This window comes from Mytilus edulis, chromosome 8 (assembly GCF_963676685.1).
Source record: "Mytilus edulis chromosome 8, xbMytEdul2.2, whole genome shotgun sequence".
In the NCBI taxonomy this organism is placed as follows: domain Eukaryota; kingdom Metazoa; phylum Mollusca; class Bivalvia; order Mytilida; family Mytilidae; genus Mytilus; species Mytilus edulis.
In genome coordinates, this window is record NC_092351.1 from 30,061,741 (window position 1) to 30,079,055 (window position 17,315).

At 31.6% G+C, this 17,315-nt stretch overlaps 1 protein-coding gene across 1 annotated transcript; it reads left to right on the plus strand.

Annotated features, from left to right (window-relative positions):
- Positions 1–790: 790 nt before the first annotated feature.
- Positions 791–17,010, plus strand: LOC139485315 (glycine receptor subunit alpha-2-like). Its single transcript, XM_071269729.1, has 9 exons — positions 791–869; positions 7,827–8,003; positions 8,589–8,659; positions 9,524–9,603; positions 10,645–10,868; positions 11,616–11,698; positions 12,929–13,063; positions 15,102–15,448; positions 16,473–17,010. The coding sequence occupies exons 2-9, from the start codon at positions 7,945–7,947 to the stop codon at positions 16,629–16,631; spliced, it is 1,158 nt and encodes a 385-aa protein (XP_071125830.1). The 5' UTR covers positions 791–869; positions 7,827–7,944; the 3' UTR covers positions 16,632–17,010.
- The last annotated feature ends 305 nt before the right edge of the window (positions 17,011–17,315 follow it).

A 17,315-nucleotide genomic window follows, 5' to 3' on the forward strand; every position in this document is an offset into this window, starting at 1 on the left:
CGTTGAAGTTGTATGCTATTGATTGATTCTAAAAAGGAATGGTACACGAACGGTTATGATAAAGTTCAATTCTCAAATAAAAAAATAGAATGTAGGAAGAAAATAACATCGCATATAGAATGTCTTTTTAATACTTATTTTTAACTTCCTTCATGATTATGTGTGTATTGAGTATTCAGGTCACGTTCCGTAATAATGAATATCGGCAAAAAAGAAAAAAGAAAAAAAAAGTTAACACTGAATGAAATATTTTTTGTCGTTTATAAGTTACAACAGTATGGATACATTGCACGTGATAGATAAATAAACCCTGCATAGAGGACTTAGTTTATATATACACTTGAATTTTTACAATTATTTCCTATATCAAATATTATTTATCAAATAAACCTTGAAATAGCATCGTTTTACCGTACGATATTTTTGACAATTTTTGAAAGTTCAAAGAAAAATACATACAGGAGGAACTGCGTTTGTCTTATTTACTGGTAGCTGTACGAAACCTACATTTTTCGGTGTTCCTTGTTCTGTGCAATCATCTGAACGCGACTTTTCCGAACATGGTGAAGTTGAAAACTATATATGCATACGATTTTAATCTATACTTTCATTTATTACTCAACCTATTCAGGCGATTGCCTTTTAATGTTACTATTAGTACTTAGTATAGAATTCATTTATTATTTAGTATGAATAGTAATATGAAATACTTTGTTTTGAGATCTTATCAGGTGATTCTGACATTGTAACATAGATTTTCGGTATTTTTCTGTTTTCTGAATGTAGAATAATTTTATTTGACTGCCGCCAGGCAGTTGACAGAAAAATCGATACGGATATTATAGATGGAATTATCTCGGCGTTTACAAGTAAGTGTTTAGTTTAAGAAGTATTTTATTGACAAATTATAAACGCTTAACGTTTCCGCTTCATCTAAAAAACTTATTACACATTGTTATTTTTTTTGACGTGTTATTAACAGTTTTTTTTATGTAAACATTGAAAATGGTGAACTTGTGTATATACATTTTCTTCATTTTCTTCTGAAATGGAAATACAATCACAATGCTGATCTCGTGTAATTTTCAATATGTCATTTGTACAGTTAAACAAACTATTTTTCTGATGAAAATAAGTAATTTAATGTGAATTATCAGTTAAGGAAAATCTTTTTTCCAATACATACTAATTTCAATGTAATATACTATCTTGGAGTAGATTGGAAATAAAATTATCACTTTTGTACATCAGACACATCGATTTGTTAACTATAACTCAACCTTAAAGACGTGTCTTCATTTCTTATCCCAGTCTCTGTGGTATTTGTATCTTAATGTGACAAAACTATATAATTGCTATCTTCTTGTTTTCATCAAAACTTGAAGATCGGAATTATCTCTATATATTGCTCTTGTCCGGGTCCGTTTCCCTGGAGAATCGAAGGAAGTTTGTATATCAAACGATGGGGTAATAAATCTTTATTAAGTATTGCAAGGCAACAGCTATTGAACTGCGATTGAACTACGCATAGAACAAATACATTTGACATCACACTTTTTATAATGGTCTTGGTAAATCTCACTTATTCAACTAAATAACATCTCCATAAAACACAGAACCTATTTGTCTTCAGTGTATTTGTTTTGTATACGTATTTCTTTACACCTTCAATTAACTACCCACGTTAATACATGTTTAAGTTCGAAATACTATTATTTTTTTTTATTTCCTTATGAATGTTGCATGGTTCTGATAAAATCGAGCGAACGTTTATTTTTTTTATTTCACAGTTATTACAGGGCTTTAATAGCTATTTAATTTTACCTAGACATTGACTAATTCCCAAACCCCCGCCTTTGTTTTTTTGAAACAAGTATCGATTTTTCCTACATAAAAAAAATTAGTAAATTGAACATGGCTTTCCAGCTAGCGAAACTTCTAACTGGCAAGGCAGTCGCATTAAACTCCAAAACATTGAAAACTAAATTGTGGGTTTTGACGACCTTGAGTTGATGGCATGTCTTCGTACAGTCGGTTCACGAAAGCATTTAATGAACATTGAATAATTTGTGTCGTAACAAAGTTAAAAGTAAAAAGAAGGCAACCATTTTGATTTTGATATAATGTTTTGAAATGTTAACTATTTTTTTCTTTGGTTACTGTCCATATAATGGCTGCGTTCAGGGCCAAACACGATGATTAAGTACTGGTTTGATGAGTCACGGACGTAGTATTAAAAAATGACAGGAAACATTATCAGGCCAATTTTTTGAGAACGTGAAATAGCCGTTCATTTTCTATCACCACGAATACATGCCCTCGGATGTCAGTCAGCAAATAAAGGCAACAGTAGTATACCGCTGTTCGAAATTCATAAATCGATTAAGAAAAAAACAAATCCGGGTTACAAACTAAAACTGAGGGAAACGCATCAAATATACGAAGAGAACGGCGACAGAACAAAAACACAACATTAAAATATAACACATACTGAAACAAACTATAGTATAACAATGGCCAATTTCCTGACTTGGTACAGGACATTTTAAGAAAAAAATGGTGGGTTGAACATAGTTTTGTTGCATGCCAAACCTCCCACTGTTATGGCAATGTTAAATATAACATTGAAATAAAAACATTACATGACAGGAATACAATAAAAGTAAATGGGAGAACATACTGGACAGAGAAACGGACAAATAATACAGCCCTTGGATGGTGTTTACTTCCCAAAAAAAAACGTGTATGGTGTAATGGTGTAAGGTGTATGGTGCATGATGCTATGGTGTATGGTGTAATGGGAATGGTGTAATGGTGTATGAGGAATGGTGTGATTGTGTAACGTGTGATCGGGAATGGTATGAATGAAGGTGTACGACATTTCATTAGTTGAAAACGAAGTTCTTTTTATTTAGTTTTTTAAAATTGTAAACATAAACAATAATAATAATCTTAATATTGGAAATTTAATTGCATTATGGGTAATTTCGGATCGTGAAGTAGAATGGGTAATGGTGTATGGTGTACTGCGTAAGGTGTATGGTGCAAATGTGTAACGTGTATTGTGAGCCAAGGCTCCGTGTTGAAGGCCGTACTTTAACCTATAATGGTTTACTTTTTTAAATTGTTATTTGGATGGAGAGTTGTCTCATTGGCACTCACACCACATCTGCCTTTATCTATTGTGTAATGGTACAAGGTGTATGGTGTAATGGTGTATGGTGTATGGTGTTATGGTGTATGGTGTTAGTGGGAAGTTTACACCATCCAAGGACTGTAGCTATTAAAAGGTACAAGGCTTAAAATTTGATACGCAAGACGCGTGTTTCGTCCACACACGACTAACCAGTGACGCTCAGATGAAAAAAGTTCGAAAGCCAAAACAAGTACAAAGTTGAAGAGCACTAGTACTGAGGTCCAAAGGTTCCAAACAGTTCCAAAAAGTTGTGCCCACTACGACTAGGGTTTTCTGCCTAGGATAAGAACATCCTTTTTTCTTTAGAATAATTCATACTTTTGCAAACAGTAAATTTTGTAAAATGACTGTATAATAGATATACATGATAAAACCGAAGTGGTGATTAACGATAGAATAAAAACGGAAACATTACATAAAACAACATAAACCAGCACATAAAAATACACAGCCGAGTAAGCCAAACCATCGACGCACAAAGTGACGTCACATTTGAATTACTAAATAAAAAAATAAAAAAAAATAAGATAAAATTAGGATAGACTTCAAGATTAAATTTGTAATAAAGATATAACATTTATCAATAACAATGAAAGTTAGAATACTAATTAATATCAAATTGTGGTAGTAAATAGATAATTAATTGTTTTATCTAGCTATGTCGGTGTTTCTTCTGAATCAAACTGTAAACAAAATATATGGTATAAATTTCGTTGACCCAAACTAAAATCTAATAAATGAACTTGGTTATTAATTATCTTAACAATAACATACGAATATAACAGGAAAAAAATCAGATTTTCAACTGCAAACGTTAAGACATTTGACAAAATCCGATAAGAATAACAAATATAACATCAAAACTAAATACATGAATTTGGGATAAAAAAGTACCGTGACACGTCTTATAGCAATGCTAATTCACACTTAGCAAAACAGGCAAAAGACTTCCCCAATAGGTTTTGGAGTGTATGATGACGCGGGCATGTTGGTGCTTCTCTCAGAGACGCAGGTATTTACACAAACCAAATTCTAGACAGAAAAAAGTTGGTGGTGTCCATGTTGCTTAGTCTTTAGTTTTCTATTATTTGTCTGTTTGTCTTTTATTGTTTTTAAACATGACGTTGTCAGTTTATTTTCAATTTATGAGTTTGACTGTCCATCTGGTATCTATTGCCCCTCTTTTAAACACCAAAATATGAACAAGATTTAATGCCTGCTATGTCGTTGGTTGATACGTTCATAGTACAAGACAAAGAAATATTCTTTTAAAGGTGCACCACTGTACAAAATTGTACTCAGACAAATAACTTCTGTCATCAATCAAATTTTGGAATCATTAACCATTAAGTGTAAGAAGTTGTGAATAGGTCTCTGTTTATAAGAAAGATATTCGTTATCAGAATTATCGAGTTCCTTTACTTAAACAATCTGGCTTAAATGACCAGCTCTTATCTTGGATAGAAAGTTATCTTTCGGATCGTCAACAAAAGGTAGTTTCAGAAGGCTTTTCGTCAACTCTAAGAAGTATACATGCAGGTGTCCCCCAGGGATCAGTATTGGGACCCTTTCTGTTTCTTATTTATATAAATGATATAGTAAATGACATTGCTAATGATATTAGACTTTTTGCAGATGACACCTCTTTATTTGTCATAGTAGATGATGATCATGCTGCAGCGGCTGCTTCTTTGACTGATGACTTGGATGTTATCTCAAATTGGGCAAAATCATGGGCTGTTCAATTTAATTCTAAGAAAACTAAAAATATTGTATTTACTAGAAGGGAAAGGGAGCATCCACCTGTATTTTTTGGGATAAATGGTGAAGAGGTTGAGAAAATAAATATTCACTGTCATCTTGGGATAACATTTCAGTCATCAGCTTCATGGCACATGCATATTGATATTATTTATACAAAAGCATGCTCTCGTCTTTCTGTGCTTCGTCAAGTTAAACACTTATTAGATAGGAGTTCACTTATACGTATTTATTATGCTTTTATTAGACCTATATTAGAATATGGTGATGTTATTTGGGGCAATTGCTCCCAGCATGAGACTGAGCTTCTTGAAAATATTCAGATAGAAGCTGCTAGAATTATTACAGGATTACGACGAAATTCCTCCAGACAAAAACTTTATAGTGAATTAGGTTTAGAAACTCTGGAGAATAGACGTAATAAACATAAGCTTATACTATTCTACAAAATATTAAATGGGATGACACCTGCATACTTATATGAGTTAGTTCAGCCATATCTTCCCAGACAAACCCCTTATACTTTGAGGAATGAAAATAACACTTTTCACCCGCCTCTTGCTAGAACTAGCTCTTATTTTAATAGTTTCATTCCTTCCACTATAAGACTTTGGAATAGTCTTCCTTTGAGTTTACAAAAATCACCAAGTTTGGGTATATTTAGAAGTGGACTAGATAAGTTTTATAGGACTGATGATATATTTAAACCTTTCAACTATGGGATAAGGAAACTAAATATAAGTCATTGTCAACTCAGAAATAATGCTAGCAACCTTAAATCTCATTTGTTTAATCAGTTCTTATCCGAGAACACTTTTTGCACAAACTGTAACCATCCTGTTGAGGATAACCAACATTTCTTTTTTATTTGCCCTAAGTATAATGATGTAAGACAGATCCTTCTTGATTCCATTTACTCCATTGTTGATAATGTTCACATAAATATTGAATTACTACTTTTTGGAAACAGATTATTTTCATATGATATGAATATTGCTATTTTTAAATCTGTTCAGAAATATATCAGTGACACTCAACGTTTTGTTTGAAACTTACTTTAATTTTTGTTTCATCTATTTTTATTTTTTATTTTTTTTCTACACTCCAACATTAATTCATTTATTCCACTAAGCAAGCCCTCAAGCCATATATATATTTCTAATGACTTATAAAGGATATTTGCATGTTTCAAGGTACTTTAAATAACTGATGATTAATTGCCTATATATTTAAATATATTTAGTAAGTAACACTGTTAACATATATTTGCTCGTGTGTGCTCACAAGTAGCATGCATGTTCCACTATATTGCATTATTTTAAATACAGTTGTTGTGATTGAATTATACCTTGTACATGTAATATGGAGAGAGCTTTTATAGGCTGTGCCTGTTGCTCAATCCTTTTCATATCTTAATGAATAAAATATGTTTAAAATCAAATCGAGTTCCTTTATAATTTTATGCTAGGATTCGGAAAGATCAAATTCTTCATGTGCGATTGAGATTTGATTGTAGTTCTTTAAACTGTTATTTGCTTTCAAGAAATTAAGAATCATCTCCTCACTGTCGCTGTGGTGACGTAGAAACTAACTTTCTTTTGTATTTTTATAATTTTGGCCATCATTTTCGGACATAAGACACGAAATGATAATGTGATTTGGAAGCCTTCAATTAACAGTACCAATGGACAACTAATTTACTTATAACCTGCTCAAATATGATTTTAAATGTCCTATCAAAGTCAACAAATAGTTAGTTTCTATGTATGTTGGTGTTTGTTTTTGCTGCACTTAAGTGTTCCTGTTGTTCCTTTTTTCCTCTAATAGTTGATGTTTTTTTTAGTTTTTAACCCGGTTTTGTTTTCTCTCAATCGATATATGACTGTTTAACACCGGTATACAACTGTTGCTTTTATTAGGTTTATTTGAGTACAGTGTATCTTATTTAAAAAGGATACTAATTTACACAAGCACTTGTTACTTGTTTCCGAAACCTATTTGTTAATGTGAATATATATCGTTAGTTGTATAATCCATAGAACAAATTAAATTAAATATAAATAAGTATAGGCACAATAGTATATAACAATTTTGGCGCAAATGACACTCAGTGTTTTGGCAACCAGTCGCTCAGACATTGCATTTACACAAATGAGTAATGACTAAAAAGGATGTATTTTGGTGCCAACGGATTTCTGTCAGAGAAAAAAAATATATAGTGTTTTCTGTAGATTTTTGTTCACCAGAAAAGTATTTAGTTTAGACGTATACTAAAATAATTTGTTCCAAACGAATTTCAGGACAATATTATTATCTTATATGTGTACATCTTCTCTATTTTAAATTTCATTACAAGATGACGTGTGATGATTTCCAAGCGTCGCAATATCTTGTTAGTAAGGAAGGATATGTAATACACTCATTTGACATAAAAACAGAATGTTTTAGCAATATTTGTTTTGTCGTATAATAGTCATGTTTACAAAATAAGATTGGGACTACATGTAACTATTCCATTTCGTAGACGGGTTTTTATTTACTGTTATGATGAGTCAATTTTAATGGCTTATTCTCATTAAGACCAAACGAAAATCCACTAATCAAACTAGTAAATGTTGTCATATATATTGATATGCGATGTAAAAACACTCATGAAAGATAAAAAGCTTATAATTTAGCACTAGATATGCAATTCGCCTTTATAAGTGACGCTCAAATCGAAATTGCAAAGAATCAAATTAAGGACGAAATTAAAGAGCATTAAGGATAACATATTTATAATGGTTTAACCAAACGCATCCAAATTACTCTATTCCTGGGGTAAAAAAATTATAATTGAGACCAGCTGTTACTTTTTTTTACTTTTCAGGTATTGCATTATGCAAGACCTGGATCACTTATTCATGAAGATTTCAACTTGTTGATTGGATTTCTGAAAAGTAGTTTCAAGAGGATTATTTGCAAAATTAGGAAATAACTGTTCAGTGATGTATTCAATAGCTTTGTTCGTCAGTAACTTTGCTTTTACATGTGGAGCCTCCTTAGAGTACGTAAAATGATATCTGTCTTCTAACCTCAATGGGAATTACTCTTTGAAAACATATTTAAAACGATGCTATTTCTAATATAAATGAGATATAAGTAGTAAAATTAATCATTCTAGAGATGTACAACTCTCCATGCATTAACGTTTACAAAAAGACTTTCACTCAGCAATCATTCTTCGTTTAAAAAAAGTTAAATGAGCCTACACAGACGCATATTGTAATCAAATCAAAAGCATATAAAGATATATTCCAACGATTGTCTATGTGTTCACACTTGTTTTATATAACATCACCTCAACTTTTTTGAATCTTACGTTTCTAAGTTTTATACTAACCTAGCTTCAAGCTATATCAGTTTGAGTGTTCGTTATGGAGGTTTATCCAGAAAAGCGCTTCAAACGCATGAAATTTATAAAATAAGCTTTTTTTATTTCTACTCTTCTGTTTTTACGTATTTACGGGAACAGTTAAGGATAACAATTGCATGAATTGTTCCGATTCTCGGAGGAAGGAATCTGAACAGTTAATTTAAGATCATTATTCTAGTTTGAATGGAAATAATTCTTTTATTGAATCTATTTTAGACAATTTACTTTGGATTCTATGTTGAATTCATCATACGACCAACGAGTTCCACCAGGAGTTGATTACGGCAGTAAGTTTTAAGATATGTATAGAAATACAAATAACCAAGGAATATTTCTCCAGTGGTACATATTTTAATCACATAATCAGGACGAGGAACAAACATGAAAATAAATTATTTATACAGGTTCTGCAGAGATAAGAAAAAAAAACCTAAACGAATAATATACACAGACGTAACTTTGCAGTAGGGCATCTACAAACCAATCATAAGTCTCCAATGATTATTTGTATTTATCGTCTACCGACTTATTAGTTTGAATATCCCTTTGATACTTTCAGCATATTTAAAAATACTATACAATCAAACGGACGCCCACTAAATACTGACCAGCCTAAGAGAACGTATATGCATATGTAAATGCATCGTATACCTACATTAAACACACAGTTAAATTTTCACACAAACAATAAAATCAATAATGCAGAATTGATTACTTTCTACACTCATCAAAAATTGAAAACCTATAAAAAAATCTAGCAGTTTCAATTATATTTCAACTAAAGTGATAAAGTTATTACTACATGTAATATGCAATGAAATTATTGACTTTATTTGTAACGCATAAGTATCTTTCCTTGTGTTAAGAGAGTATGGGAATGATAAAAGAAGTATATTTCAATTATCTTTATTATTTCAATGCATGGCTGTAAAACATTATATATACCCAATAGTGTTGCAATTTTTGATAAATACATGTTCGATATTATAAACAAAGATTATATTTGTTTTAAATGATTGTCTGTGCCCAATATATAACGGTGGACTGATGAAGTATGATAGTTAGTTGCTGATTGAATTGTTGAATGAATGATAGCATTGATCCAACTTCCATTTTTGTTGTTTAAATAAAAAATAGTTTTCTTTTTCCAGAACTTGAAGAATCACAAGCAACTATCGTCACAGTATTCTTAGATTTTTCACAAATATTTGATATAAATGAAGGTGAAATGGTAATTACAAATATTTCTGTTTTTATTATTTAACCAATTCTAAAGCACCATGGTCAGTTTGATTTTTTTATATACATTAGTCGTATCTCATTTCTTTAAATAGTCTCTTTTGACAAAAAAACCCACCAAACTTGGCGAATTCAAACCACAAATGACAAACGGTGATACTTTACACCAGTTGAGTTAATTGAATATGGGAGAAGATAGGCAATATGATACTTTTTGTTTGGCTATTCACATCATATTTTGCTAATAGTTATAGTAATTAAGCGCTAATATTTCATGTTAAAAGAAGAAAATAAGAAGAAAATAACAACAAAATTGTATTTATAAACCAAAAGTCGAAGGACAAACGGCACATCTATCAGAGGAAACAATGTGATTGAACAACTTATGAATTCCTTTATTTTGTAAATAATAGGTATTATTGATACATCAATTTTCGTGAGTACCAATTATCGTAGATTGAGAAAACCCATTTTTGGACATAAGATTGCGTGGATTTGCCTAAGTCTATATACATCCTTTTGGAAAATTGTATCTCGTTAAATATTAAAATTCGTGGTCGACATTTACCCGCGAAATACACGAAAATTGATACCAAACGAATAATAATGAATTCAAAGTATATAAAACGTTTTAATTCGTTTCCGCCGTCCTTGTCAACAATATGCAACTATTTTGATAGTGTAATGATATTAAGTACAGATTCTTTAAGTTGGGTACCATTTACTTTCGACTTAATTGCAAGAACATAACACTGTTCATCGTCCTTTACAGTCTCCTATTGATTTTTTTATGTTCATGTGTGATATGTAGATACATGGATCATACAACCACATAATGTTTCCTGAACAATAGGTTGATCTGGGTATTGGGAACCCTGGACAACTTTAGGAAATTTGAGTTGTTGTATTGCTTTTCAATGTGTTAAATAAAGAAAACATAATTGCATTTTCAAAATCAATGTTAGAACAAAATTTTAATATAACTGATTTGTGATTATCAAAAATAGAGAGAAAACATTTAGTTATATTTCAGGATTTTTCAGTTACATTAGATCTTTTTCAAGAATGGACGGATCATCGTTTAACTTTTGAGGACAGCAGTTTGGAACAGATACAGTTGGACCAGAAAGACATTAAAAAAGTTTGGACTCCAGACACGTTCTTTTTACAGGCTAAAAATGGAAAGCTTCTTGACATTTCGAAAGCAAACACTTATCTGCACATAATGAAGAATGGTTCGGTTATCTATGCAATGAGGTAAACCAACTAATGATACATTCCAAATTACAAATTTACAAGTTTCAACAAAGATTTCATTAAGCATTTTAGATAAATAAGACGGTTGTGGTTTAATCATGAATAATTTAAACAGAAACTAAAAAAAATGAAAAGGTAAAATTAAGATTAGATTTCCAAGCCCATTATAAGACGTATTGGTTTCTGTGATTAACTTCATTGGTTATCCTCGGCGCCAAATGTGCAGATAGGCAGAAGATCCGTAACTATTAGGGTCTAAACAGTAACAGCATTAAATAAAGGATGTCTGATTGAGTTCCCACGGTATCATATTGAAATGTCCAATAAATTACACAAATACCGAGACTTATTACAAAGTACTTAAGTAAAACAACTATCTATCATAGTGCGCTTTGTCAAATGAGAAATGAAATTTGGAGAGAAATGAAATTGTCATGATTATACATTTTTTACAACATAGGACCTTTTTTCAACATCGTACATATATGCAATCGTTGTGTCATTTTTATATCTTCATTTTGGATTTGGAAATTCCTTACAACCCTTTTCAAACTTATACAGTTTTCAAATAACTTCTTATTTAAGGTCACTTCTTTTCCAAAATTGCAAAGACATGTACAGTCTGAAGTATTTTTTATTTAGTACCCATAAAGATTATCGGCATGTCGACTAATTTGTTATTTGAAAAAGAAAAAGGGACACTGTCAAAATCCTGTTAACTGAAGTAAAGCAATATTTACTTTTCAGGTTGTCTTTAAAATTATCATGTTCTATGGACTTTCACCTCTACCCGTTAGACAAACAAGAATGCAAAGTAGTTATAGAGAGCTGTAAGTTGTGTTTAACTTAAGCTAACAATATATGTGGTTACAGTTTCTTTATTCAATTTTTTAAATGAACATCTTGTAAACTGTTAATTGCAGATCGTCCTTATTTACTCCTGTCTCAAAAGCAGTTATTTCCAGATTATTTAATTGGATTTCAATGATGTATGATCATCACATAATATTTCCGGTATTTTGCATTGCTAATTATTATTATATAAGTATTATTATAAAGACAATATTTGATAATTTCTCAATCAATTCTGCATATTTAAGATTCAGTTTTAAGCAAATAGTTTCCTACACAATAATGACAGTAATTGCCTTATTGAACAAAATTAATGATGATTCACTCGTTCAATGTTGCACTCCTCTTTCCCTAAATGTTAAATTTCGTCCCTGACGTAAGAAGTGGCATGGAAAAAGATTGTCTGCACTATGCTTTACCGATTTCTAAATGTTTATTAAACCCAATATGAGTTGTACTTTAGTATAGTTAATCATAGACAATCATAAATAAATGATCGAAGCGAAGTAATGTTGATTGGAATAACTTGAAACCTTTTATTTCAAAATAATGAAATTTGACACTAAGTCTAGCAAATAATTGTGTAATACGCTAGCAGTTTTCTCTTTACTGAACCAAATAAGGAAAGTGGTAAATATCCTCGGATTTTTAAAGTGTTTTTTTTTTCTCGTGCTCATATTTAGTATTAGATTTTTTTAAAAATAAAAATAGAAGAACTATTTAAAAAGTATTACAACACAAAATACACAAATAACGAATATGAGTTACTGGTCATCACATTCATCCTTGCGTATTATTTTTTTGCTTAATTTTAAATAAGTTTTTAAACAATTCTGAAAATTTTATAAAACGCTAACAATGTTTGAATTAAAAACCTCATACCAAATGTACACCAATAGCAATGTTTGGCTTCTGCAATCAATTACTGTACCAGTCTGGTAAAGAATTCGAGACCTCTGACATTGTTAGTCTCTGGTATGGCAGTACTCCACGTGCGCAGCCAATGGAGAGGGGTAGTTAATATAAAAGGTAAAGGGTATCGGTAGAAACAACAATAATGAGTATATGAAATGAGAAAAGATAATATAATTAGTTAAGAAACATCAATCGTCGTTTTAATTGAAACTTAAGCTTATGTATTACATGTATTTCAACTGATCTGTTGTTAACAGATGTTGTTTGTTAACAGACATTGTTTTGTGTTTCAGTTGGTCTTACACTTGACAGGCTACAATATGCATGGCGAGAGAGAAAGCCGGTCAATATTCAACACTTTCACCTACCATTGTATCAAATTCATGGTCCAAAAACTTCTGTATCAACAAATTATCATGATCTTACAGGTGAGTACATGTAAGTAAATTCATCTGACATTGGATATATATTAAATTATGACTAAATATGATTGTACATATAAAGCAATTTATCAGTAATTCAAAATGCATTTGAGGTTTGTCTGTAGGATGTTAATTCATGAAGGAATGTGACTCTTCTCGGTAGTCTGAAATCTTATTTTCAGATTAACTAATCACAGGTTTGTTGTTGTTTGTACGTTTTTAATTATATAAAAAAAAATGCACTATGTAAAAGAGGGACGAAAGATACCAGATGGAGAGTGAAACTCATAGATAGAAAATAAACTGACAACGCCATGGCTAAAACATAAAAAGACAAACAATCAAATAATAGTACAGAAGACCCAACATAGAAAACTAAAGACTAAGCAACACAAACCCCACCAAACACTGGGGGTGATATCAGGTGCTCCGGAAGGGTAAGAAAATCCTGCTCAAGATTTGGCAACCGTCGTGTTGCTCATGTTATATCAAATCCGGTAAATACTCTAATTCAGTAGGTCACATTCATGACAGGGAAGGGGATTGTAGTTACGACATATGGAACATATCCGATATCATCTGTGGAACGGTTGTTCCATAACGGTCAATCAACTCGAGATGGCATCCGTAAAATTAACGAAGGGATAATTTCAACGTCACCATTTGGAACTCTTGGCTTAATAGCTTCCTTGTGAACAGCAACCCTCTATCAAGAAAATCATGATAGGAAATACAAGAACGGGAATATCGTATCAATTGGGAAATATATACCCCGTATGCAGGTGCTGCTGGAATTTTGCTACTTAGAAATAAAAAGTTCACAATTAAAAAGCTGAAATCATCTTTTTTGTCGTAAAGTTTTGTTTTCAATAAACCCTCATTGTCAATTTCTAGATGCAAGTAAAGATATGAGGCTGACTTAACTGTATCTGTTGTATCCCTTATCTCTAGTTCGATGGGATAGATTCGTTCAACATAGTCACCAAATTTTGAATTATTTAGTGAGAGAACATTAGCTATATAACGGGAAGTAAAGTTAAAGGATATTGCTAACTTCTTATCTTTCTTCCTAAGAAGTTCCTGTATGAAGTCAGTCTCATAATAATAAGTAAACAAGTCGACTAGAAGAGGGGCACAATTGGTTACCATTGGTATGCCGACAGTTGAAAAACACGTCCTCCGAACGTAACAAATATGTTGTCAATCAAGAAATCAAGGATCTTGATAATGTCAGTTTCAGAGAATTTTTGTTTGAATCAGAGTGATCCTTTACAAAGTAGAATTTATTCCTTCCGAAGACAAGATACTTGTATCTCCGTTGGCCATTCTTTTTTATGAAACAAAGCAATACCAATTCTTTTAATTTGTCTTTTAGTTTTGAATGTGGAATACTTGTATAAAGTGTAGAAAAGTCAAATGTTTTAATACTATTGCAAGATGAAAGAGAGTTAGATTGTATGTACTGTAAACAATCTTTGGAATTTGTTAGTATCTACATCTGATTCACGCCACCTCCAGAATAGGCAGTTTCACAATAACTTTGATGACCGGCTTTGATTGATGATAAAATAGATGTTAACAATTTAGAAAGAGGTTTCGTGGAGCACTTGGAAGACAAAGCAATATACCGTTGTTTGTAAGGACACTTATGTAGTTAAGGTATCCAATACAGTGATGGAAGATCCAGTTCTTCATTTTTGGTTGAAATTCAAAAGGAACATAGAACAGACCTATGATTATCCAGGATTTCCTCTTTGGTAAGTGTCGTGAGCGTATATGTTGAGTTTCCAAGTGAATCGTCAATACCTTGTTCATTTATCAAGCAATTTATGTAATGATATTTACACACAAAAACGATATTGTTTGGGACTTTATCTGCGAGGACAACAACATATTTGTCATGTAGGTAGGACAAGTGTTTTGCAACATTTGGGTCTTTAAAATTTGACGTAACGTGGGTATTTATAGACCCATTAAGACACATTGTTTAACTTACTTGTATATGTAATTTATTTGTATTGTGCTGGTTATATTTTACTTTTAGCATCAGAATATTCCGATTTGGAGGTTACCATAGAATTCCACCGAGCCATAGGATACTATATGACAGAAGTGTTTATTCCTGATGTTCTCATTGTTCTGTTGTCATGGGTTACGTTCTGGTTACATCCGGATGCAGTTCCAGCACGTGTATCGTTGGGTGCTGTAACAGTTCTGACAATATCGTCACAAGGATCTGCTGCTAGAAGATATGCTCCAAAAGTTTCGTACATTAAGGCCATAGATATATGGAGTTTATGTCATATTTTATTCGTTTTTGGAGCAATGGTTGAGTTTTCCGTTGTCAATGTGTTATCTAGGAAGAAACGTCCTATCATTGAGGAAATGTTTGTACGTTGAATATTTATAAATAATTTTGATTTATCTTTATTATTTTTAGTTAGGTTTATCTTAACGAACTTTTATCGTTTTTCGTTATTTTGAATATATTTCGACAATTTGTACTTATTATGAAATTGATCCCATGTGTTGATTGAATAAAATGAGGTGAAAAAATAACAACAGGAAACTACGACACTTGTAACATATCCGTAATTTCCTGTGTCACTGCTATAAACAAAATCATACTGGCGTCTGTTAGAATTAAGTTTTTTTTTTATTCAAACCATGTTGAAATTACTTTTATGCACATACAAAGAAGTCAACAAATACACATCCTATTCAAAAGGTAGTTCTGCAAAGCAGGTCGATTGCGATAAAAGGGTTGGTGCTAAAAAGTCCCCACAACAATTGTTGCGTTCGTTTTCAATGTAGGATATATAAATACAGTCAGGTTAAGTCTGATTGGTTGTGTTGAAACACATGTAAGAGAGGATTCCATATTAAGGCACCCTTTCAACAGCTGAAACTATGTGAAACTAAGGATGTATGAATACTGTTTTCGGTGCAAACTGAATATGGACATCAATTAACCTATTTGTGAAAGCATACATTTGAATTGCCAAAGACAATAAAATAGGTGGAAAATCTACCATGTTCATTCGAAGAGAACGGCGAAAGATACCAGAAAGACATTCAAACTCAAAAATCGGAACTAAACTGACAACGCCATGGCTAAAAAAAGAGAGAAAAGAGACTAACAATAGTACACAAAACAAAAATAAAGACTTAACAACAAGAATCCAATCAAAAACTTAAGTTGATCTCATTCAGTCGGCACTATGTCAATTGTTGCCATGATGATTGTTAGAGTAGAAAGTATCGAGATCATGAACATATCAGAATCTTTGAGTACTAGCAGATGGATGTGAGAGATCTTGGTTACATGTAACATGTCTCTAGTATGTTAATAACATTAATGAGCAAAATTTAGGTTGATATTTTCATCATGTTCATTCTATTTATTTCTTTTCAGTTTAAATCATCGAACAACAAAAAGATAGAGACACACGATCATCGTCCATTCATGAAGGAAGCAAAGCGGATAGATTTTATATCAAGATTTGCATTTCCGGTAGTGTATATTATATTCAATATCCTATTCTGGATTGTCACTATGTACTTAGAACACTGACCACGTTTTTCGAAATAAAAGAAAGTAACCGTTTCAAAATAAAGGAGAATGGAAAATACGACAGAAAGATACAGAATAGAAACTAATTCATTTAGACAATGTCTCCTCTTTTGTCCCTTGTGTATGATTTCACACATTATTTATCTCGGTGTTTCAGTAGTAAACATGATATACATTACAAGGACATAGTATTTGAGAGAGATTCATATTGACAGGTTCACACTTGTGTCGGCAATTTTATGGTTATCCCGTAGATACAAACGGACTAATGGCCTGGGATGATTCGCAAATTGATATTGAGGTGTGTTTGTCAATCATATCAGTTGTAATATGCAATATTTTATGTATCTTTTTACATTAACTTTATTTACTTTTGGAATTAGTTGTTATTTGTTATTTTAGGAGAGTGGAGTATAGATACAATGTAACATGATAGTATCAGCTATCCGTTTTCGATTGGTTTTACACAATATGTGACACTTTAAAGAATAGAGAATGGATACGGGGAATGGACGTTTAATAGCAGATAAATTAATGTTTCATCGCAGCATGCAATGGAATATTTATGGAATGAGGTCTCTTTCTAGAATAGGGAAACAAAAGCAATTTTCTTAAATAAAACGAAAACAATAAATGTATATACCCTATCTTTTTCGGGTAATTAATACGGATAGCGTTTGACAG